Source organism: Rhipicephalus sanguineus, chromosome 5, assembly GCF_013339695.2.
Source record: "Rhipicephalus sanguineus isolate Rsan-2018 chromosome 5, BIME_Rsan_1.4, whole genome shotgun sequence".
NCBI lineage: Eukaryota > Metazoa > Arthropoda > Arachnida > Ixodida > Ixodidae > Rhipicephalus > Rhipicephalus sanguineus.
Window position 1 is genome coordinate 129908175 of NC_051180.1, and position 25380 is coordinate 129933554.

The 25380-nt window shown below is 43.2% G+C and overlaps 2 protein-coding genes across 2 annotated transcripts in view; one reads left to right on the top strand and one right to left on the bottom strand.

Moving 5' to 3' along the window:
- LOC119394248 (uncharacterized) overlaps positions 1 to 25380 on the bottom strand; it is a 395693-nt gene that overhangs the window by 306879 nt on the left and 63434 nt on the right. The gene's annotated exons all lie outside the window — the stretch shown is intronic.
- Positions 4241 to 25049, top strand: LOC119394245 (E3 ubiquitin-protein ligase RNF113A). Its single transcript, XM_037661531.2, has 9 exons — positions 4241 to 4394; positions 5348 to 5421; positions 7861 to 7956; positions 10511 to 10618; positions 10757 to 10866; positions 14598 to 14704; positions 15764 to 15947; positions 21639 to 21745; positions 24899 to 25049. Exons 1-9 carry the CDS (start codon positions 4274 to 4276, stop codon positions 25018 to 25020), a joined length of 1029 nt encoding a protein of 342 aa, XP_037517459.1. The 5' UTR covers positions 4241 to 4273; the 3' UTR covers positions 25021 to 25049.

The following is a 25380-nucleotide window of genomic DNA, read 5'->3' on the forward strand; positions in this document are numbered from 1 at the left end:
ACTTTAAATATCCTATCCATATTGTTAGTGACTTTGCCTTGTTTGTCCCTTAGTACATACATCTGGTTTTTGCTTGTGCCCAATTTTCTTTTCATCGCTTTGAGGCTTCTTCCGTTCTTTAGAGCATGCTCAATACTTTCCATGTTATATCTTCCTATGTCGGCTACTTTACGCCTATTGATTAACTTCGAAAGCACTGCCAGCTCTGCCAGTTCTTAATTAAGACAACATTAGAATTCAGTCAACCAAAGGACCAAGGAGTTCGTACAGGCTACTCGACAATAGACCACATTCACACTATCAATCAGGTGATAGAAAAATGCGCGGAATATAACGAACCCCTATATATAACATTCATAGATTACGAGAAGGCATTTTATTCGGTCGAGATATCAGCAGTAATGCAGGCACTGCAGAATCGGGGCGTCAACGAACCATATATAAACGTACTGGAAGAAATCTACAGCGGCTCAACAGCCATCATAGCCCTCGATAAAGAAAGGGATCAAATCCCAATAAAAAATGGTGTAATGCAGGAAGACACGATCTCCCCAATGCTATTCACCGCGTGCTTACAGGAGGTTTTCAGGTCCCTAGATTGGGAAGTGTTAGGGATACGAGTTAATGGAAAAAGTGTTAGGGATACGAGTTAATGGAAAGTACCTTAGTAACATGTGATTCGCTGATGACATTACATCGATGAGTAGCTCAGGGGACGAATTGCGACTCATGATTACTGAATTCGCCTTCTTCATTTTCCTGTGCTGCTCTCTGCCATTTTGGTGGGGGTTTTTTTTTATAGGGGCCGCCGCAACCGTAATCGCCAGAAGGAAAGCCTCCGAGATAAAGGGTCGTTTCGCGACCTTTTCGCTAGGAGGGAGGGCGCATGAGCAGTGGTGCCGTAAAAAAAGGTGGATTGGACAAGGAAAGCAGAACGGTAGGTCTCAAAATTAATATTCAGATAAAATAAAGCGCAACAGTCACGGAAGAGAACAACGCTTATTGCTTGGAATTTGTAAAGGAATACGACTACTTAGGACAGGTAGTAACCGCGGAGCCGAACCATGACGCTGAAGCGACTAGAAGAATAAGGGTGTGATGGAGCGCATTCAGCATTATCAAATCATGAATCGTAGCTTAACGCTATCACTCAGGAGGAAGGCATATAACAGCTGCATCTTACCGGTACTTACCTACGGAGCAGAAACCTGGAGGCTTACAAAAAGGGTTCAACTTTAAACTGATGACGATGCAGCGAGCAATGAAAAGTAAAATGATAGGTGTAACCTTAAAGAGACTGTCTACCACTCGGAAAAAGTTTTCTGATTGTGGTGAAAATGAGAAGATCGTTCGTCACATCGTGGGCAATGAGCATGCCTTTACCCCATAAAAAAGGAATTATATTTTTAATTTGATGTAAATCATGAAAGAATGACCGCTAGCGTCACCCAACGGCGGCGTGGTTCAGTTACTGGTTTGACAAGAAATCCTCGCAGGTAGACTCATTTCGCTTAAAAACAAACATGTATAACTTGAAATTGTATTTTACGCACTTGAGGCACCTTTCGGTTGCGTCAGAGAGAAAATTTTTGCTTTTTTTTTCTCACGCATCCAAAAAGGCGCCCGGTGGCGCTGCTTGCGGCGCCGTCTTCGATTTTGTCTGCTTCAACTCATGCGCTATGCAGCTATGCCATGCGGCTCTCTGCGCTGGTCGTACTGTGCCGCTGTATTGTTGTTAGGATGTCTCACATGTGCTGCGCTGTGAAGGCGCGCATTTATTGTCTCTTTTTGATGACTCGACTTGGCTTGGATTGCTGCAGCAGTGCTAAAATAACCGCATAGACTGCGATTACAGCAAAACAATTGTTCTGTAATCGTATAATAAGGCTTCATTTAACTGTTAGCTCGCTGAAAACGACTGTTACATTCATTACAGTAGTGTTCAGTGAAGATAAAGTAAACCTACAGAGGTTACATGTGTTTTCGGTTTCAATTTTTACCGGCACTACAATCGTCATCACGTCCACCAGACCGAACGTAGATAAAAAAATTCTGTTTTAAAAATTTCTACTCATTTTCCAGAGAAACCGCTGCCAGGTTGGACACTTCAGAGGGTACGCTTTCTTTTGCGATACGAAACAGAAAAGTGATGAAGGACGGTAGACGGTAGACAGTCCCTTTAAGGGACAAGAAGGGAGTGGGTCAGGGAACAAACGGGTGTTAAAAGAAGAAATGGACATGGGCAGGACATGTAGTTAGGTGGGCAGATGAGATTAAGAAGTTTGAGGTTATAACGTGCAGCAGCAAGCACAGGACAGGGTTTATTGGCGGAACATGGGAGAGGCCCTTGCCCTGGAGTGTGCGTAGTCAGACTGATGATGATGCAACTACCAGGCGGGAAATTAAAGTCCGCTTCCCGTCCCTTTTCTCTCAACTCCCTTTTACCTCTCTCTGGCGTGCGCCGCGCCTGCCGCCTTGCTGGCGCCGCCGGCTTTGAAGTCCATGGTCTGCCGTTGTGGATAGTTGTGTTGAGGCGTGCGTTGGCCGCCGCCGGCAGTTTCATGGTGCAGGCTCGCTGTGTGCTTATGCGCCGCGATGGATGAGGAGGGCGCGGAGGATGAGAATCAGGGTAGGGGGAGAGGTCAGGTGCCACGCGACTGCTGTACCTGTTTTAAGAGAACTTTTGTTGGGCGAGTTGGTGTGCGTTCACATTTGCTTTTAAGGAGAAAGAACATAATCACGAGAAAGGACACGGGACAGAAAAGTTGTTAGTGGCACTCTGTCCCGTGCCTTTTTTAGCTATCGGGTTCTTTCACGCAAATACGCGCTGTCCCTGCTGTCATGTCGACGTACACCGTGTGCACCGCTATCTTGAATTCCGCTCATCCTCAAGAGCCGTAACTGGGGCGCAGGGGCGTAGCCAAGGGGGGCGTTGGGGGTGGGTTCAACCCCCCCCCCCCGAAAATTTTCAATTTTGCTTCCGTATATATGCACGCACACATACAAACGAACGCACGAGCATATATAAAGTATGGTTAACCCCCTCCCCCCCCCAAAAAAAAAAAAAAAAATTTCTGGCTACGCCCTTGCTGGGGCGCGCTTGGGGCTAACGTCTGAATTAGGCGTCCAGTGGCAGCCATGTGAAGTAACAGCCCCGTGGCATGTATCGTCAGTTGCTGCTCTAGCTGAGTGTAATACGAGGACGTGCGCGAGCTTGTTCCGTGAAAAAATTCCGGCAGATCCGATCAGCACCGATCAGTGTAAAATTTCTTTACCACTGCAGGCTCCCTTTCGCATGTACAAATAAAGCAATCAAGATCCGTTCGATAGGGTATGACTCGCGATAGTTAGTGCGCCGTGTGACAAGCGCATCACATGTACCGTGAGTCGTAGGTGGTGGTGAAAACATTTATTAAAAGAATATCTGCGGAGAAGCTCCAGGTATTCGGAGGTTCTCGGCTTGCGGTGGGGTGGCCCTCAGTCCAGGGCTCCGTTTGCAGCAGCCGCTCTACGGGCCCGGTCAGTCAGACTCAGCTGATCTTCCAGGTTCTCGCTGACCAGCAGCTGTTCCCATCGCTCCACTGTGGGATTTTGTATTGGGGGTAAGACTGTAATGGCCTGGCATTCCCTCGTGACGTGGTACAGGGTAGCTTTTGCTGGGCACCATGGGCAGTGAGAAAGAGTATGCAGTAGGACGCATTTTACTGAGTATGTGCAAATTTGGAAACGTGCCAGTTTGAATTTGCCTCCAGCTGACCGATTCTTCTTTATTTAATGTTCGATGTGGTAGGGTGTAAGTTTGCCTGAGTCCTCTGTAATGGTTTAGGATGGCTGAGTATTCGCAAGGGACGGGAACGGGTTCCTCAGAAGCGGAGTTGGAAGGTGCTCGGCTCGCATACCCTCGAGCTACCCTATCCGCTGCCTGGTTTCCCTCCAGCCCCTGCCCCATGTGTACCGGGGTCCATATGATCCGATGCCAAATCCGGGGCATCCGGGGTGTGTGTGTGTACTGGAATGCTCGCCAGTGTCTGTAGCGTTCAGAAGGATATTGAGGGCGGGTTGGCTGATGCGCCCGTTAAGATAGTTGCTGCAAGCCGCTTGAGAGTCCGTCACAACAGTGAGCGACCGTCGATGTCTGTAGCCGAGGGCGAGAGCGAGCGCGATGGCCGTTTCTCCAGCCTCAGTGATGATCCAAATGCCAGTTGCAAACAATGTGTCGCAGTAGTCGGCTCAAGCACGGAAGCTGATCGTACCGATCCACAACGCAGCAATAATGGCGTCATCCGAGAGCACGAAAACTTCCGAGGAATCGGATAAGCCGGTGTGCACATTTATTAAGAGGCCTGGTTTCAAAAGGGGTAACCAGAGAAAGAGGAGAGGAAGCAGCGAAGAAGGTAACGTAATAAGCTGTATTTTATTATGAATAACAATTGTTCTCAAAATAACCAAACCGCAAGGAAATGGTGTGTCGCCAAACAAGAAAGATGCGATGTGTTTTTATTGGGTGCTGGCGTGTTTGTTACGTGGTAATATGTTTTATTGCTATTTGAATAACGAATTTGGGAATTCTCAATAGCCTGCTCAAGCCTACGTTAGCTTCTCACGTCTTTACATGTAAAATATAAAAAGTAAATAAGTGGTGTAGTGAAACTATTTCGAATTGAACAGTCCACCTTGTTACTTAGCATAAACTGTAATTTTAAACGTGCACCGTAACACTCGGTAGAAAACTAGACGTGCTGATGTCGCAGTTCGACGTCTGATATGTGAAACTGGTTCAGGTTCACTTGAAACGTAACAAATACGCAGCTGAACGAAGATCATACTCCATTAAGTAGGTCCCGGTGTGTTAGCGCAAGCGCAGGTGGTCACGAAAGCACAATCTTGAATATGATACTTATGAAGCCTGTGGTTACCTTCGTACTAGAAATTCTCGTGGCCATTGCATTCTACGAGTTTGCGTTGCTGTCCATTCGGTGTAGGCCCCGTCTCACGCTGTGTCGTCGTATGCTAACAGCCAATTGGGCCACAGAGTGACTGTATACATCCTGTCTGCTGCACTGATTGTGTCTGTACACCCTAAGTGTTACACTGATTACAATAGCTATTTTTACATTACAATCAGGTGTTTCTATATAAAGTTGTTACGGTAATTGAAGTAATTTTTGTGCATGAACAAGAGTGTCAAATACGGATGTCATCAATAGAACTTTTATTAGTGGCAGTCCTGGTGTTCTTAGATATTATAATGCTCCAAACTGTATGCCATGATTTATGTGGGGAAATCGTAGCCGTAGTGCATCAGTTACCTAACATGATATTAATTGGACGTTTTCCTGTCTTTCAGCCAGCAGTGAAGATGAAACGAAGGTTGTGAAGAAGGAAAAGAAGTCAGATCTCCTGAACCCAATGATACAAGGGGTAAGTGTCCACCTTCACTACACTGGAAAAACCTGTGAAGCACTGGTAGTAATGGCTTGCTTGTAGAATTAGAAATTACTTGTGAAGCTAAAGTTTTTTGTTTCAGCGAGAATAAATGTCTTCACTACAACTAACTCGACATTCTATTCACAATTTAAGGTACTGTTTTGTTGCAGAAAACAGTGCTACTTAGGAAGCACTGTTTTATGCATCATTTTAAAGTAGCTTTTCATTATATTGTGATGTATGTGTCTGCTACTAAGACATATCTTCACAATTTTGTTCCGCTAAAAAGTTCTTGAGTACCATCTTTATGAACATTTTTAACAATTAAGTGTTGTCTCTGCTTTACCTTCATGACATTCCTTTCTTTTGTGTCGTTTGATCTGCACATGGACCAGCCATGCCCGTACAGAATGAAACATTTTTCTCTATGCTTCACTCATTTGTACACCGAATTTCTGCGTCGGTATGACCTCGAGGCTGTGTGGTATCACCATCATCGGAGGGCTATGTAACACACTTTGTTGCACCACATATCTCTGAGGTGATAGGGATGGCCCAGTGGTATGCGTTTGCTACCAGGTGGTGCCATAGCCCTCTAAGGAGCAAGATTTCTCTGCTTTTGCTCCTTCCAAGAGTGCTCACTGCATAATCGCAGCGGCTAAAGAAGTCAAACTAGCGTCTGCCACTCCTACATGTGGTTAGGAATATATGTGAAAAGTGGCGAAGATTGCAGGAAGTTGAAGGTGATAGCGCTTTTCAGAGCTATAACCACAGCTGTTTTGAGAGGTTGAATAATTGTCATTCAAAGACTGACTTGTGTTTTACGCATGTTTTACGCTGTGTCCTTGAGTCTGAAGAACTAGTTCTCACTGTGAGGTTCTGTGGCACCTTGAGCATGCAACTAAAATGCGCTGGTGCCAATTGTTAAAATGGCCATGAGAGGGGCAGGATGTCCTGAATGATGATGGTGTCAATATCTGCTTTATCCCTGATGTGTGCAGCCAACCTTTGTCCATGGCCATATGAAACTTGCATTCACTTTTGCATGCACACAGGCCAGTGGTGAATTTACAGATGTGAAATTTCAGCCTGTGCCAGTTAAAAGTGTTACCTCTGCTCACTTGGCGTGTATTAAGGTGCTGGTCTTAGCATGCGAAATCTGGGAGCTGGTTGCCCATCACATGTTGCACATTTGTGTGTCTCGTAACCTCAAGTGTGTATGGGACTGGAGGGGCCACATCAGTTCCTTGAATCTCAACTGCAGTAATACAGAATGTGTTTGAAAAGAGATGCCTTTCAACTTGAATGACAGAAGTAGCCTGTGAGACCCGACTTTCCTGTGTCTTCTACTTCAGTATAAACGGTTTTGTTGGACTGAGTTTCAGAAGTGACCGGTACAACTATGTGAAATGTTGATCAAACAGTGTAGGTGCCATTCTCTGTGGTACTATGGGAATCACAATGTACATTTTGCTCTAAAAATTTAGTTTGGTCTCATTTATGTCAAATCTTAAAATATGTTACTCGGGATTTTACATAATTATCATGCTGTGTGGATACACAGACGTGTACATGGGAACATGGGCTGTCACATTCATTATGACTTGCAAAATGAGAGCCATTGCTGAAGAGGGCATGTGAAAAAGCTGGTTGTTAGCACGAGGTTTGGCTCGGTCCTAACATTCCAAAGAATAGCACGAACTTTCGTAGGCCTTTCCTTACCGGCTGCTCACCAAGCTTACTGGCTGAAATTATAAACTAAATATGTTTGCATGATATGTAGGTAGGTAGATGTTCTCATTATAAGAGCGAATTTACCTTTGGGTCATAGTCCTTCAGGGAGATGAAAACAGGTCTCATCTCCCCTACATATGCTGAAGCATTACTGGAGCGACACACTGGATTTTGTCTCAGAGCAGGCATTCCAATTTTGCTTCATATTCTTATGAGGCACGTACTTTTATATTATATGTATGAAGTTCATGCATATCTGTATGAAGCACAGCTTTAAAAGTTATGGCTTAAGGGCTTGCAACTCCGTTATTGCACAGTCTTGCATTCACGTCTTTGCAGTGATCATGTAATTCACTCTTGCTATCTGAATGAGTTCAGGAACTGCTTCACTTTCACAATTGCGGTGTTGCAGCATTCGTATGTCATTCAGTTCACCCAATGCAGGCTCCTGAGTCCATTCAGCTGGGACTATTCTGCTTGAGCACTGCGCTGGCACGACATCACTCATTAAGTTATGGACAAATTGAATAGGCCTCTAGGAACTTCCACATTTGGTGCTTTTGGAAGTTACCTGTAACCTAAAGTCTAAAACCGAGTCATTCTATGTATCTAAAAGTATGCTCTTGTTGTGTTCAGCAGCCAGTTAGATTTTGTTTCCATTTTCACTGACATAGGTTCCTTTGTGTGTTTACAATACAGACGTCAACAAAGAAGACCAAGACCTATACACTTGACAGTGACAGCGATGATGAAAAAGGCAAGGTTGGGGTGTCATACAAGTCTCGGCGAACTACTGTGAGTCCTGGCAGATGAGCCACTTATGATTTCGTTTTCAGAGCTGTGTTTCTGTTGAATCACTTTGAACAATCTTCTGACTCCTGTAGTTGTGCAGGATAATACTTAACCGTGCATTTGGTTAAAGAATTTACGAGGAGGTGTGCTAGGTGAGCTTGCCACTTTTGAGGCTGTAGTATTTTGCTTGGACCATTTTGAGCTGTACTTTAACTGCTGTATATTTGTGCCGAATCATGTTTATTTGGTGGCTTCCCAAAACGCATCGCAGCAACACTTCACCTTAACAACCGAAGCGTGCAGAAGCATGTTTGTGTACTTCTCTGTCACACTCGCTCTCACCACGTACGATAACGTGTAACATGAAAATAATGGTGATCGGAAGTTGCCTACCATAAATCTTCGGCTGACAGAACTGCTTCTGCAGGCTTAAAGGGCAACCTCAACAAAATATCGGGCTGCATAAGAAGTCCAAGTGTACTTGGATTCAGATGCATGTTAAAGAAGCCCCGGTGGTCAAAATTTCCGGAGCCCTCCAGTATGGCGTGCATCATAATTATATCATGGTTTTGGCAAGTAAAGCCTCGGAAATTATTATTGTATCATTATTGGAGATATTGCTGAGCCTCTGTGCAAAATTTTACGTTCGAAATACAAGTGAGAGCGTCACGAAAAGCTTGCAAAAATAGCCGCTTTTGATGCCAAAGCTTAGGAAGTTTCACCATTTCCACTTGCCGGAAGCATGTCAAGGGCGTGACCTGAAACAGCCAGCTCCTTAGCCTGATCCCTGAGGTAAGATGGCGCTCAGACATCTTAAAGGGGTACTGACACAAAATTTCGCGGCCGAGATAGCCTACAGGATCGATTTCTGTGAACATCTGCAAAATATCAACAGCGAACATAGCTTGGAAGGTTTTTTAAATGAATTTTGAAGTTTGCGTGCGCCAGCGAGCATCGCTCCCTCAAAGGTGACTCACAGTGACCTCCCTACTTCCCTCACGTCACCACACTGCAGTCAGTACAACAAGTTATGATGACGTCATAGCCGCCATTTTTCTTTTTGCCGCTTTTGCTGCAACAGACTACTACACGGCAGCTGCTCACAAGTCCGTGGCTGCGGCGCACGTGTTGAAAGTTCTGTGTTTGGCGACACTGCTGTCCCGTTTCCTGTTCGAGCAGACTTCTTGATGTGTACCGTGCGGAGGTGCATCACAGTTCTGTGTGCTGATGTGGTGGTGCTGACGCTAGGTGGTGATAGTTGCACCCGGTGGATTGTCGTTTTTGGAGCTCTGTGAAACCAAAGCTGAGACTGGTCGGTAATGAGGAGCCTATAATTCATTATCTGTCGCGCGCAGCAGCAAACGATGTGCCGTGTTATGACTAACAGGCCCCAAGCAACACATTGCACCAAAAAACACGAGGCCAAAATTTTTGTGTCAGTGCCCCTTTAAAGGCAGTGTGCTTGCTTGAACCTGTGTCGTGGAGACAACCATTAAGTGCATGTGTCATCTGTTTAGGTGCGGTTTAAAGGCTGCTAACATGAATACGAGCATGCCATTACCAGTCCTGTGGCTGTGCTAATGTCTTCTCTGTGGTATATACACTTGATTGCAATGCGAACAATGGCTTTTCATTATGTTCACGAAAAAAAAAAGAACAATGTAAGTAAAGGCCTATGGCAGAAAAACATTACATTTAGTATTTATGAAATCTCACAGCCAAAGAGTGTGCTTTTTCAGCAGCGAGATCACTTCACTCGTCTTCCTCAGAGCTTGAGTGGACAGCGAAATTCTCCTTGTCACTGACCACTTCTCAAATGGCATTGTCTTTCCGTTGAGTTCACTTGATATGGAACACTTCTTAAACAATAAAAGCTTCCTCATCTTTTGTCCTACTTCATTGTGAAGGCTGTGGCAAGGGCTACAGAAGCCTTTGCAAAAAGCCTCGCACTTGAATAGTCTCATCCGCTGGTACGGCCGCCCATGAATTGTCAATTCCTTGATATCAAGCCCTCCTGTAACTTCACATTTTTCGAGCGCTTCTACCGTCATAAATGGCTTTCCATTTCAAACGAACATTGTATTGGGCGCAACGCATAGCCATTGTTTCGCAAACAAGCTAATACAAATTTCTGGCCGAAATGTACACTGCACACTAATGAACCCACTCACATGATTGTTGCACACTGGAGGAATGCCCAAAGAAAAACGTTTTGACTTGTGAGGGATACGGAATTCCGCATGCTCATGTTGCCAGCAAGTGTTGTAGAACCACTGAAACTGAATATTTTTGCTCAGATTGGGTGCGTTGCGACGTTTTTTTTTTACTAGTGTCTGATTGTAACACGAGGGTCACTCTGGGAATGATGAAAATGTGGGGGGAAAAAACTTTTGTTAAAATCGAGTAAATGCGGTACTACAAAATCAAACAAAAATTTAATTTAGCCAAAAGAAAATTTTGTAGCAGTTGGCCTCTAATCACACTGCACGCACTGAACGAAATATGTCTGAAAGTTCTTGTGCTCATTCCTTATGGTTTTCTTCTTTTGCATTTTCAGGAAATGGAAGGACCTAAGGACATGGGAGCCACTGCTGTCCTTGAAATTGACACAGAAAAGAGCAAGGACGCCCAAAGCATATTCGAAAGAGCACAGCAGATTAACAAGGTGAGTCACTCGGAAAGTGCAACGAAAGATTGCCACCAAAACCTTGCAGGAGTGGTCACTCCTCACAAGTACTGCGCTGATTAGTGATGCATAGTATAAAAGGTCTATGATGACGGCATGTTCTTGCAATCTCTCCAGGAGCTGAAAGGGAAGGAGGACGACAAGGTGTACAGGGGAATGAACAATTACGTGCAGTACATAACGAAAAAGGACACGGCACAAGGAAATGCATCGAGTGGCATGGTGAGGTGAGTAAATCTGACTTTGCCACGCTACCTCTTGCACCCCAAGATAACGTATTTAATTCGTACCATTTGTCAGACCCATGGCGATCTTTACTACCTTAATATTGTGACTAAAATACCGTATTTTCCCGCATATAACCTGTGCCAAAAACTAACGGAAAAGAAGTGTGCATAAAAAGTGGGGGTGTGGGTTGTGTGCATATATTTTTTTCTTTTTGTAGATTTAAAGTTAGGAGTACAGTTTGTATGCAGGGGTAGGTTATATGCGAAAAAATGGGGCAATTTTTACATTCAATACACAACTTCTTTTTTTATCTATATAAGGGAAGAGCAGCAAGCGAGGATGTCTTTTAGACAAACTTCCTGTAATATCATTGATGCAAGAAAGGGCACAAGATGTCACTCCTGCTGTTGTGAAACCTAATTTAGTACTATGCATTTAATTCCCAAACTAATGGAGATGTTTGGCACGGGTCACTGTAGACAGGCTATGTATGTTTATGTATAGTCGGACAAATGCTGTAATCCTTCATTGTGCGCTACCAATTTCACTTGGAAAATCTTAGGGCAAGTTGAAAGTTTGTTTTCGGCTGGAGATGACATTCACTTTCCGCTAAGCTCCACCAAAGCTGATGCTGCTACTTAAAAGATGTCTATTGAGGTCACTGTTAGGGCGTGTTTCCGAGTTGTGAACTTCAAATTATTTGACTAATGCCAATTTTAGAATTGAAATAACGAAAGTTTGAGGCTTTAGGAAGGTAAAGCTCCCAGCTGGAACATCCAGTTGGAATTGAATTAACTGGAGTCGAAGCAACGGAAACTTGCTGCAGTGCTTAATACCAGTTTTAGCCATTGACATTGGCTGGATTCATCATCTTCTCTTGTGTTAGGCCAATGTTTCTGGTGACTCAACTCTAATACTAAAAAACTAAAAGCATAGCATGGGCTTTGCAGAATGAATTCTTGTGTCAATGTGTGAAGCTGTAGTTGAATAGCATTTGTCTGCATGACACTAATTTATACAGGGTTTCCCAACTATCATGCAACAGGATTTCAAAAAAAGAGGAATGGCGTTACGCAAAGCCCACCTAGTGTATATTGTTCCCAGTACACTGTAGTAGCCACCACTAATTTTTTCCTTAATGAGGTTGAATTAATTAGTCATAATTGTATTTCTAACTCGAAAAACTCACCTAATTATGAAAATGTCAGGGAGGCGTATGTAGACATGTTAAAATGGCATCTATCTGCGCTATTTTCAGCAACGTACTAATTGCGTGCTCATTTTTTCTGGCTGGTAAAGAAAGCCCGTGAAATGTGACAACACGTGACTGTGCTCCCACCCGCAAAAGGAAGCAGCGCCCTCAAATAAGCTTACTTCAAGCAACCGATGTACGCTGCCAGAGATGGCATTCTGCACTTTGGCAAGGGTACAGGACGAGTGGCAGCAACATGTGTCGCAATTTTCTAGGGATTCCTTCCGCTTGATTGTACACCACTATCATCATTCATATCTCACGGCCGACTGTTGTTTTTGAAAGCGCGACCGGAGGACTGTTCTGATCATGGTTGACTCTGTAAGACCAAAGTGACGTGCTTATTCGGCAAAGGAGGGGCAGAAAGGGTGATGCATATTTTTTTCTTTCCGCATCTTTTTGTTTATACTGGCTACCTCACAGTGCGCCTGTTTGAGAGCGCTGCTTTCTGATGCACTCTGCAGTCTGGTCGCGTGTCATTTTTTCAGATTTCATGCGCTTTCTTTATTAATTAGAAAAAATGACCACACAATTAGTGCATTGTTGAAAATAGTGCAGTTATATGTCCTTTTAACATACCTACATATGACTCATTGACATTTTGATAATTGGGTGAGTACTTGTTGAGTTATAAGTAATACTAATTAATTAAACCTCATTAACAAAAAAATTACTAGTGACTGCTCGTGTGTACTAGCAACAATATGTACCAGGTTTGCTTCACGTAACGCCATTCCTCTTTTAAAATCGTGCTGCATGATAGCTGGGACACCCTGTATATGCGGTATTGCCTGTGGTGGTCTATGTAAGATGACCATGTCAACAACGCAATACTATACAGTCAACCGCCAATTTTTCAAACAGCCTGATAATTCAGACACCTTCTCTCCGCCACATACTCCATGGTGCCTATGTATCAGATTTTTTTTTACTTTCTGCATGAGTGCAAGTCCAAAATAGCATTCACTTAAGTCACCAATGTGTCATGTTGATTATCTCGCAGCCTCAAATCGATGCTCTCGCATTTCAATCCGTTTGCAGTCGTAGCAATTCCCAAAAGTCAGCTTTTCTGCATGGCATGGTGTTAAACAGTCAAGGTTGTGTCGTACATTATTTTCTTGCCTAGGGGTGCTCAATATGATCTGCAACATGGTGCTGATGGTAGAAGGGGCCATATGCCATCACAGTGACACCAACAGATGTTAAACTGGTGTACAATTATACGACTGATTGAAGCAGTTATCAACTCGCCAATTTATTTGATATCAGTGCTGTCATGTTGGGTTTGTGCCACTTGAACCATGGGCCTCATCATAATCATCCTTGACCTATTTTATGTATGCCGCAGGTCAATTTTGCCTTGTCTTTTGCAAGTTGACTCCATTTTATGTTGGCAAACTTCGTTTCATCACCCTATCCCAACCCTCTTTTGCCCTCGGCAATGTGTTCCATCCCTTGGTGTCCATTCTGTTGCTCTAACTGACCTCCAACTGTCGCACATACTATTTGGCCAGCCCAGGTCCATATTTTTGCTTAATGTCAACTACAATACCGGCTACCCCTTTTTGCTTTCTCACCCACTCTGTTACTGTGTTACAACTCCTGTTGAATGCAAGCGTTCATGTAGGCACGACCTAATCCTAGGCACACTGGCTTACACTGACATGGCTCACGCACATACTGCACTGTGATGAATAATGAGGTAGTGGTGACGCTACAGTACAGTGATCTGCTTAAGGGGGCCTTGCAACGCTTTTTCGTCTGGATTCTGCAGTGCTGGAGTGCGTGTGGTGCTGAATACTGAGATGAATGCAAAAAAAAAATTATCAAAATCGGTGCACGGTAACGGAAGTTATTAGCCTTCAAACTTCAAAACCCCAGACTGCGTGCGGTACTCTGGCGCCATCTTGTAGTCTCAAGCGGCACTCTTTTTAGTCCTCCTCACCCTTTTGCCAGCCTCTGTGCGTTCGCTTTCATCTTTTGCCGTGCTCGTTCTCTCCGTGATGGAAGAGGCACGCCGGCACTCAGCGCAGGAGCTGGCACCCAAGAGCCACGCTCTAAAATGGCATTTTATTAAGAATTAAGAAACAGCAAGTGAAAACTGTACACATACTATGGCTGTTCTGTTTATCCAATTTCTGTATAGTGATCACTGTTGGAGTAACTTACTGTTGTGTTTCCTAATGGAACAACCGCGTAAGGAACTCAAGGAAGGTATAGGGTACATTATTTGTAATAACGAACTGCACTAATGTAATCATGACATAAATCTATAGGAATTAAAGTTGTTCCATTTCAGTTCCTCTACATTTACAATTATTTTACTACAGCTAATGATTACAAATAATGTTCGCTATACTTTCCTTCATTTCAATATCTCTTGGTTTCATTAGGTTTTGTCTAACAAAGAAACGAGCCTTGATCAATTTCCCTGCTTTCATTTATTCTTGTGCTCGTTATTTTCAATCTGTATTTCAGGAAAGGCCCTATAAGAGCTCCTGAGCACATTCGCTCTACAGTCCGGTGGGACTACCAGCCCGACATATGCAAGGACTACAAGGAAACTGGGTTCTGTGGATTTGGAGGTAACATTACATATTACAGTCTTGTGGCATAATGCCAGCCGGGGTTAATGCTTATTTGCTGAGAATATGGCTTTTTCATAATGGCGCATTTAGACTGTCAGGGTTGTGTAGCGCGCTACCACTCGTGTCATGTAGTGTGAACTGACACACCAGGACCTTATTTTTTGTTGAGGAGCTCTAATGAAGTGTGCAGATAACAGAACTCTTTATAAAAACGCTTTTTGGCCAGTCATGTGAGATTGTGGAAGTTTGATTATATAAGTGTACTAGTGTTCTACTGTGCTCACTGCCTCCTAACTGTTTTTGTTTGGAATTACTTTGAATTTTATAAGCTTCTCCTACATTGCTAGTTAGCTTACCATACAAAAATGATTTAAAGAATGTCTGCTTTTATAAGACAAATACCAAAGAATGCAAATAGAGTTTTTTTCTTTTTGCTGTCACAGCACATTAGCTTTTATTAAAAACTTGGCGCCAGTTACCTGGAATGTATCACTGTATCTCTGAATGCATTTATATGAATTTATAGGTAAGCTAACACAACAACCTTTCTGACGTTCCACAATCGATTTTGTTTTGATTGGTTGTCCACTATGCAGTGCTTACAAGTCACATGCTATGTAACACTTTAAATAGGTAGTATATGAGTTATGATTCTGTTGATTTTGATTACACTAGTAAAAAAACGGAAAGTACTCGAGAAGTACATTGTGTGATCTTTGAGCTGTTAGTAGGCATTTTAGTTCTTTTTATTTGACTTCTGTTCAAGTTTGCATGCCTTCTTTTTGTCACCCTATAAATCACTAACAACATACTGAACCTTCAGTTGTTCTAAGAATAAATGCAACTTTTTTTACACATGTAGCACCTTTTGATAAAGTGTGGAAATCTGCATAAAAAGTAAGCATTCAGTCAAAATGCCATTAAGACAAGCAGTTTGGCTGCATTCCTAGCAGTGTTTATATATTACATATGCTAGTGCTGTTGAAACAACAATTTACAGCATTGCCACAAGTGGAACTGACCACTATTTTTGCTTGTGTCGTCTTTGTCCAACAGACAGTTGCAAGTTTATGCACGACCGATCCGACTACAAGCACGGCTGGCAGTTGGAACTTGAGATGGAGAGAAATCAATATCGTGAAGAAGACACCAGCCGTTATGAAATCAGTTCTGATGAGGAAGACCTGCCTTTCAAGTGCCTTCTCTGCAGGAAGTCATTTGTAGACCCCGTTGTCACAAAGTGAGTGGCCTTTTTACGGTGGGCTTGCTTTCTAGTTGTCGCGTTTAGTCCCTCCGTATTACATTTTTCCTGTCTAGTGGGTGTGCAGTTGTCATGATTCAGAAGACAGATTGCGAAAATGTTCCACACAGGCACATTTTTAACTGAGGTATGCATCTTCAGTACCAGAGCCAAAGGTGGGGAGGGGGGGGGGGGGGGTGTTCAACCCCCCTTCCTTGAATATATTCAGCTTGTGTGAATATATAGATGCAGACACATGTACATATCACGGGTGTAGCCAGGGGTGGGGTTGGGGGGGTTCAAACCTTCTCAATTTTGCTTGCATACATATACACGCACTTATACAAACACACGCACTAACATTCATAATGTATGGTTGAACCCCCCCCCCACACAAAAAAAATTTCTGGCGACGCCCCTGGTACATATAGAGGTGACCCAGACAGCCTCTAAAGCATGCACGGGCCTCCTCATAGGCTGTGTAAGGTTGAGAGATGAGCCGCGCTCGTGGAACACACAGACAGTCACGCCGTCGGGCACAACGAAGACGTGTACATTTTATTAATACTTTTACAACGGCCAGCTCACCAGCCGAATCTAATACACAACTACTAGTAACGCTAAATAACCAGATACATAATGCTAATACAACACACAAACAACATAACAAACACAAGCAACATAACGCATATAAAAGGTACCGCGAATGAGGCGTTGCCAATGTTCGACTTGCCACAAGGGGCCCGTGGGAAACGAGTCGCGTCCCCCAGGGACCCTCCCGGGAGTGACCGTTGCCGACCACGCCACGCCACCAAAGAGACTCGCTGCTGTTTCATGTGCGCCAGCCTAACCTTTCTCTTGCCAGGCGGCGCTGGTGTGGGGGGCACGCGGGCCCTTCGGAGTCCGTGGTAGCTAGTAACAGGGAAAACAACCAGGACTCTTTGACAGCTAGTATTGCGAAAAACCAGAAAAAAGGTAAAAGAAAAAGGGATAAGGCGTGTGTTGCAATTAGTTACATAAACATGCAGGGCGGCAGAAAAAAGGCAAAATGGTTAGAGATTGAGGAGCAGTTAAACAAAGAACAGATAGGCGTTTATGCGGTTACAGAAACACGCCTTAGAGACTTGGAAGAGCCACCACATATTGAAAATTATGTTTGGGAAGGGTGCAACAAGATCATATCAGAAAGAAAAGGTGGGGGTGTAGGAATGCTAATTCACCGCGGAGCCAAATGGGTTAGAGTGAAACAGACGTGTTCAGAGCACCTCTGGGTTTTGGGCACAGTAGGTGGAAAGAAAACGTGGCTAGGGGTTGCCTACTTGTGGACGGGAAATAACTGCAGAGAAAAGAATCAGGAGATAGTGAGGATATTAAGGAATTTGGTAATGGGGCCGAAATCATTCTTCTAGGGGACATGAATGCCCCCATACACGACCTTGACGGATATTCAGACACCAATCGGAAGTTATTAGTAGATCTTTGCGAGCAACATAGTCTGGAGATAGTTAACACGGGGCCTAAATGTGACGGCCAGATCATTAGGAAAGCGGAAACAAACAGTCAAGTATTGATTACTGTCTCATGTCTGAAGGAATTTATCACAAACTGGGGGGGGGGGGGGAGAGAAATGAGAATAGACGAGGAAGGGATTAAAAGCTTGGGTAGTGATCATAAACGAATAACATTACAAATGGGATATAAAACTGGAAATGAAAGCATAGAATCAAAGTCTGGCACCTCGTATTTTAAATGACAAACAAATAATAAATACTATAGCCACAAGAGTCGAGGAAGAAGTAGGCAAAATACCAGGCAAGGACTGGGAGTACAGTGAGCTGTTAGATCTAATGACGAAAGAGATAGGGAGAGAGAAGAAAACTATTTGCTGGAAAGGAAAGAGGAAGCCAAAAAGTTGGTGGAACAAGGAAATCCGGGAAGCGATCGAGAAGCGGCGTGAAGCATCACAGAATCATCGAAGGGCAAAAAAGGACAAGCGACCGCAGGACAAAGTCAACGAAATATGGGGAATATATCTAGAGAAAAAATCCATTGTACAGAAATTGGTCGAGGCAAAAGTTAAAAGTGAAAGTGAATGCTGGGTGACAGAGATTCATGAAAAAAAGGAGGCCGCACCTAGGATATTTTGAGCCACATAAAGGCGCTAGGTAGGAAGTCTGTCACAACGCAACAACATGTTCTAGATGGAGGAGGAAATCAACTGGAAGGGTACGAAGCGCTAGGTTACCTCTGAAAGGTAACAGGCGATTCGTTTAAAAAGAGTGTCCAGGGGATTTCCCCGGAGAGTAAAAGTGTGGCGGAGAGAGCAACCGAGGAAGAGCTAGTACTGGAGGATTTCAACTGGAAAAAGGCTGAAGGAAAAATTCCAAAAGCGCACTGCCGCGGGTTTAGATGGGATTCCCGTTAGCCTCATTAACGAACTGGGAAATAGCACTAAAGAAGCACTGCTGAAAGCTGTAAAAAAATGCTTAAAGGACAGGCAAATACCAGATAGTTGGGGAAAAGCAGAATGAACTTAATCTATAAAGGCAAGGGAGAAAAGGATAACATTCGCTCGTATAGACCACTAACCATTACATCGGTACTATACAGGTTGGCGATGCAAGCAGTAAAAATGAAAATAGAAAAGTGGGCAGAACACAACGATATTTTGGGAGAACTCCAGAATGGATTTCGAGTCTACAGGCGGTTAGACGATAACCTGTTTGTTCTCACTCAGTGTATAGAAATATCTAAAATAGAAAATAGGCCCTTGTACATGGCTTTTCTAGACATCACTGGGGCGTACGACAACGTTAATCAGGAAATTTTGTGGGGCATGTTGAAAAGAATGGGCCTAGGCGATGACTGTATACAGCTTTTGAGGGAGATATACCGAGAAAATACAGTTTGCATAGAATGGGAAGGAATGAGTAGCAAAGAGAATGTTGAGATTAGCAAGGGGCTGAGTCAGGGATGTCCTTTGTCCCCGCTGTTATTCATGCTGTACATAGTGAGGATGGAAAAAGCACTAGAAGGTAGCAACATTGGATTTAATTTGTCACACAAACAGGTCGGCACGATGGTTGAGCAGAAGCTTCCAGGTCTATTTTATGCTGATGATATTGTCTTATTTGCAGACAGTCAAGATGATATACAGCAACTGGCAGATATATGCGGAATGAAATGTGAGGCTCTAGGACTAGGATTTAGTGCAACAAAATGTGGACTGATGGTAGTCAATGATCCTTGTGATCAGGCGGTGTCAATACAGGGCCAAGAAATACCGAGAGTGAGCGAATACAAGTACCTCGCAATATGGATAAATGAGCGTGACAGGTACATGGAGGTACAGGAAAAAGCCTCGGCAGCAAAAGGAAAGAGGAACGCTGCAATAATGAAGCACAGAGCGTTGTGGGGATACAATAGGTATGAGGTGCTTTGAGGTCTGTGGAAGGTGTAATGGTTCCGGGGATTATGGGAACTCAGTGGTGCGCATGAGGGCAGAGATGCAATCGGGAATGGATATAAATCAAAGGACTGTGGGACGCCTCGTGTTGGGTGCTCACGGGAAGATGACAAATGAGGCTGTAAAGGGCGATATAGGATGGGCAGGTTTTGAGGCGAGGGAGGCTCAGAGCAAAATAAGGTTCGAAGAAAAGCTGAGGAATATGAAGGAGAGTAGATGGGCAGGGAAGGTGTTCCGTTACTTGTATAGGAAGAGCGTGGACAAACAGTGGAGAAAAAGAACTAGGAGGCTCACTGGTAAAATATACGGCTGGTAGTGTAAGCAATATGTCAACAAAGAGCTTTAAGCAAAAAGTCAGAGAGGCGGAGAGGATTTACTGGACGGCAGCTATGGAGAAAAAACCGGCTTTGAGTAACTACCGAAAGGGCAAAAATGAAATGAGGAGGGAGGCGTTTTACGATAATTCAAGAGGAAGTGCTTTACTGTTTGAAGCGAGATCGGGTTGCCTTAGAACGGGTAGTTATAAAGCGAGATTGAGTAAAGAAGAAGAACAATGCACGTGCTGCGGGGAAGATAAGGAAACGGCGGAGCATGTTCTGATTGAATGTGGAGATATCCACCCAGGTGTACGTTTGAGCACGAGCCTACATGACGCCTTGGGTTTTAGAGAGAATGGAAAGCTGAACACACCCGCGATTGAAATAAGTAACAGACGGTTAGAGTATTGGTGGCAGAAAATTAGAGAGAAAGGACAAAAATAAATATTGGAAAAATAAATAAGGACATTCTGCCGTAAAGGGCAGAGAACGGAGCTGAAAACTTGTTTTTTTTTTCTGTAGTAAGATAGTTTTAATTGAAGTAAAGACACTGGGCCAACACTAAGAAAAAGAAGAGTAAATTGTTTTTTTTTGTCGAGCCTGGTGGCACACTTGTCACTGCCCCGTTATAAAGGGGACGCTCATAGCATCCATCCATCCTCTAACCCTACCTTACGCAAGCACAGCACCACCTCTCTGTCGGCGGCTGTTAAAGCTAACTGCAACTAATTTGCGAGACGCGCGTGCGCCATGAGGTGCAAACGATCTTACAGGGAGTGATAGCATCCCCACAGCCAACTACTATATTTGTACGCATGTAATAGTGTTATCAGTGTATTTGTCAGACAGTGTTACTATGTGGTTGACTATGTCTTTATGTGCTTAAGCTTCTGGTGGGATGTGGTACATTGGTCAGGTGTTGTGAAGCACATTTAGCCGGCCCTTTTTCACTTTGCAGTGTACTTTTTCAACACAAATAAACAGTCAAAAGCTACTGCTTTCTTTAATCCCAACCACACAAAATTCCACCAAACCTCGGACTTCAGTCCTTTTAGGGTAGACACGGGTTGTTGAAGTTTTTCTGCATATTATGGCTAAACATGATCAAGGATATGTACACTTGTTTAGTTTTTCATACCTATTTCAAGTATGCAATCTTCTTTTCCTGTAATAAAAGAACTGCACAGCAGAAAACAAACATTATTAGATAGGTGGATCTAGAATATGTAACAAGTGCTGTGCTTCAAGCAGTTTTCTAATCAAATCATAATTAGTCATTCTACAGATGGTCAAAGTTCAGTGTTTGTAGTCATGGTTGCCAAAAATAAAAACAAAACAGGATAATACTTTTCAGTTATGTGCGGAAAATTAAAATTCTGTTTTCAGCACAACTGTTTCATATACATATTGGGCCTTACGTAAAAAAAAAAGGAATAAGAGCAGCTCTTGATGTTTTAAGTTATGATATTATCACTCTGACAAACCAAAAAAATTGACCAAAGAAACGTGTTTTGAAAAAGACTGAGAAAAAACAAAAGCCTTCAACTTGCATGCAGCTTATACATGTTGCATAAAATGACACTGTGACTAAAAATGTTCTTATAATTATGAAATTATGTGCACATGCTCAAGAATTATTGTACATTTTAAAATGCAATAAAGAAACACTGAGTTGCAACACTAACAACATTTTTAACATCACTACTTAGTTATGACTCATTTTAGAGCATGCAGCAGAACCAGCTCATTGTTTCACTCTGACTTCATGTGTCTGAAGTAACAACACTAATCCACTAGCCTGCAGATTGCCTCAGGCTTGTGAACTTCTCGTTCTCTGTACCTGGTACCTAACGTGATGCCAATGATTGCATGCATTCACAAAGAAAACATTCTTTCTCTTTTTTGCAGATGCAAGCACTACTTTTGCGAAAAGTGTGCCTTGAAACACTACAAGAAAACAACGAGGTGTTACGTCTGCAACGTACAGACCAATGGTGTTTTCAATCCTGCAAAAGGTAACCAACTTATGTGATTTGCTGCTTTAGACATGAATATTACTATATTTACACCTGCATTTCATCGCCGTAGTCCAATTGATCAGTATTTTCATTTATGTACTATGTGGTCACTGGTTAATTCTGTTCTTTGTTCAAGTATACCCTTCTATGCAGTTGTTCATTATATTGTATAAGCATATTGAGAGGCTCTCGTGGTTAAGCTTAATCACGTGTGCATGCTTCTCTGTTATACCATGTTAGCCCATGCTGATGTTTGGTTTTTGGATAATTTGTTGCTGCTTACCAGAGTAATTCATACCACCATTTGTGAAACACATGCTGATTAGGTCTATCATGCGTCTTCTTTTTTTCTTTCTGTAAAGGTAACAGGCTGTCTTCAAAATAGTAGGGGTAGCTGCGTTTATTCTGCTTCTAGATGCCACAACCTTGTACAGGCTCAATACTCAATAGGTCTTATGCTCAGAACAAAGTAGCTCTACACAGAATCCAACAGGCTCCTAGTTATTCGTTTCTTGCAGGCCAGGCTCTGTACGGAAGCTGAAACTGCGTCTTAAATAAATTCACCTATACATTAATAAATAGAGCTTGATCACTAGCCTCTTATCCAGACTTGATGCAACTTGACCTGTGTGAACATTGAATTTTTAAGCCAGTAGAGAATTCATAGGCATTGGTAGCAACACACATTATTGTTTAGCAGGCTTATCCTTTTTTTTAAAACTTTCAGCATGAACAGCGATGCAACAGAAGTACATTTGTAATGCATTGGGGCTAAAAAGTGTCAAAAAGTGGTGCTACTAGCAATGCTGCCGCCATCAACATCGTCTTTTTTCCTGTACACCATAAACAGTAACAAGTTTACGAAACAACGCAAAACTATCTAGTGTTATGTGTCCACTTTTTTTTTCTTATAGGGCAGGAGCTGTAGGTTAAAAATGTAGAGTTAGTACGGACTCTAGAGGAAAAGCTCCCCATAGGGCCCATGCATTAGAATCTCCGATTGCAAGGGCGCCGCCATTACACTACCATGCGAGTGTTACCAGCTCCTGAGACGCATGCTAGACTTGACGGTGGTATTCAGTTTTCATCGTAATTAATGAAAGCGAGCTCACGTGGAATATAGTCGTATGTGTAAACAGAAAGCGCAAGCGACGACGCACTGAGACTCAGTCGGAAGATGCGCAATCGGCTGTGATCTCCAACTTGAGTGGATATATAGTGGCACCATCTAGCAAAAGTGCCTGCAAACACATCATCCTGCACCGCGAGTTCTGCGCACAGTAAATTGCCTAAATGGCCTTGAATCTTTCCTAAAAATCTTCTGAAGTAACAATGAACACTTCCCACACATTTTTAACTCGTCAGAATGCCCGTGCTTGATTTATATTGCCAGTATTACTAACATTGAATAGCGCTAACCTTAGCTTTTAAATAATTGCAAAGGCAACACCGACAACGGTGGGGTAATGGCGGTGTTCTTGTGGTCGGTGCTCTTTTGGCCCAGCTTTTCCTCCAGAGTCTGTACTAACTCTATGGTTAAAAAGGCTGCCACAATAGTTCCGTTGTGCCAGTGTGCGTAGAACAACTTGCTAGGAGAGATGAAAAAACTTTGAACATGGAGTGTCGCTGGAGCCGACGTTTGAACAAGCGGTCTTGTCTTCTTCAAGGCAGAAACTGCCTACCTTGTAGATGAATTAGATACTGTAGAATCTCAGTAAATGGAAATTGTTCAAGTGGAATGGCTGCTTAAATGACAGGCTTACCTCTGATTTGGTTGGTTTTGTGTCGGGGTGCTCACACATGCCGATGCGTCGTTCTCAGTATATGAAACTCCTGTTAAATGGAATGTATTTTCCCAGTTCCTCTAGGTTCTGTCTTAACAAAATTTAGTAAAATGTATTCAATTCCACAACGTTTTCATTCTTTTTTTCATTGTTTTGTTTGACCTCTCACAACCTCGGTGCTTTTTAAATGATTACTGGCTGTTTAGAGGCAAAAGAAAAGCAAAACATTTTGCCAAAGTATCCTACCCACATGAAAACAAGAGGCCAACCTATATCTTGTTGCAAAACCTGAATTGAAATAAAAAGTAATCCATAAGCAAACACACATTGTGACTAGAAATAAAATTGTTTACTTTTCTGCTGTTACAGTAAATATTCCAGCCAATAGCTGCGGGGTCAATTCCTAGCTGTAGCATCTGCATTGTGGTGGCAGTGAAATGGAAATATGTTTGCATACTTAGGTGCATATTTAAGAATTGCAGGTAATGAAAATTAATGCTGAGAACTCAGCTATGGCACCTTTCTGAGCCCATGCTTTGGGACGTCAGGCAGCATAATTTTATTTGTTTTTAATTTTTGAAAATAGGATGTAAGCATTAAAGTGGTACTGAGAACAAATGTTGAAGCCAAGCATACTCCGCCAGAAAAATCTGCTGTATACAGAGATGGCTCTGAGTAAGTGTGAAGATCGGGAATTGCTGATGAGATGTTTTATTTTGACATTAAAGTCAATTTTTGCATGGCACCCGTACTGATATCAACACTAGCATGACGTCAGGATACAGTATCAGTTCTGGTGACTTCACGCACCATTATGGCTAGTTGCGATGACGTCAGGTACCAAAACATACCAAATGGCCGCTTGTGTGTCACTAATAGAGCCACGGAGCGGAACGGTGGTGAAAACATGACAATATCTTGTCTGAGCACGTGACGAGAAGCTCATGCCGTGTCGTGATGTCCGGTTACAGTAGGGACCAAAGCTAGCCTTCTAAAACATGTCGTAATTAAATTTTCAGGGTGCACTTACGCTTACCAATACATATTCTAGGCTCTTGTGGGCTTGGCCTTTCATTTGACACAGAAAACGAAAACTGAGAATTTTCGTGTCGGTACCCCTTTAGCATCCTAATACTGCCACCGTAGGATCTTTTACGCGTCCCTGAAGTACGGTACATAACCATTCTTTTTTTTCATCTCAGCCCTAGTTAAATGTGGTCACTACAGCTAGGAATCAAGCCTACGAACTTGCGTTGAGCATTGTATTTCCATAGCCTCTCTGGCAGGTGACTTGTTAGTCATTGTAAGTTGTAACGTTGCTTAACACTCCTGTGAGTTCTCAGTTTCTCTCCTGTGTGCTTTTCAGAAATAATACAGCGGTTGAAGAAAGCCAAGGAGGAAGGTGTACAGGAAAGCGAGGACGAAGAGGAACAACAGAAGGATGAACCACCACCTGCAGATGACAATGACGACGATAGTGACGATTGAACAATCGGCGCTAAGGTGCACTAGTGGAAGAGGTTAGCCAATCTTATGCGATTTTCACGATGCTAGAGGTGCTAACAATTGGTCGTCACTTCTTTTTATTCAAGAGTAGACAGTGAGACCTCATTGGTATGCTAAAGGGGCCCATGGGTGCAATCTTGTGCGCATTCCGTAATAGAACGTTTGTCCTCACCACATGCGATTGGTTGCGGTTTGCACCTAGGTCCCCCATTTCATGACATTTACATGAGCCTCAACCAATGGCATGTGGCAGTGACGAACATTCTATTATGGAACGTTCCTCCTTGCTGCGCGTGATACAGTACACAGTAGTGCAGGCAATCACAAGGGCACTTATTGCTC

Bases quoted from the DNA above. Each gene is read 5' to 3' on its own strand.
- LOC119394245 (XM_037661531.2), top strand. From the start codon at position 4,274: ATGGCGTCATCCGAGAGCACGAAAACTTCCGAGGAATCGGATAAGCCG. The intron at 10,619-10,756 runs GTGAGTCACTCG...CAATCTCTCCAG, and splicing joins GAGCACAGCAGATTAACAAG to GAGCTGAAAGGGAAGGAGGA. The intron at 14,705-15,763 runs GTAACATTACAT...TTTGTCCAACAG, and splicing joins TGGGTTCTGTGGATTTGGAG to ACAGTTGCAAGTTTATGCAC.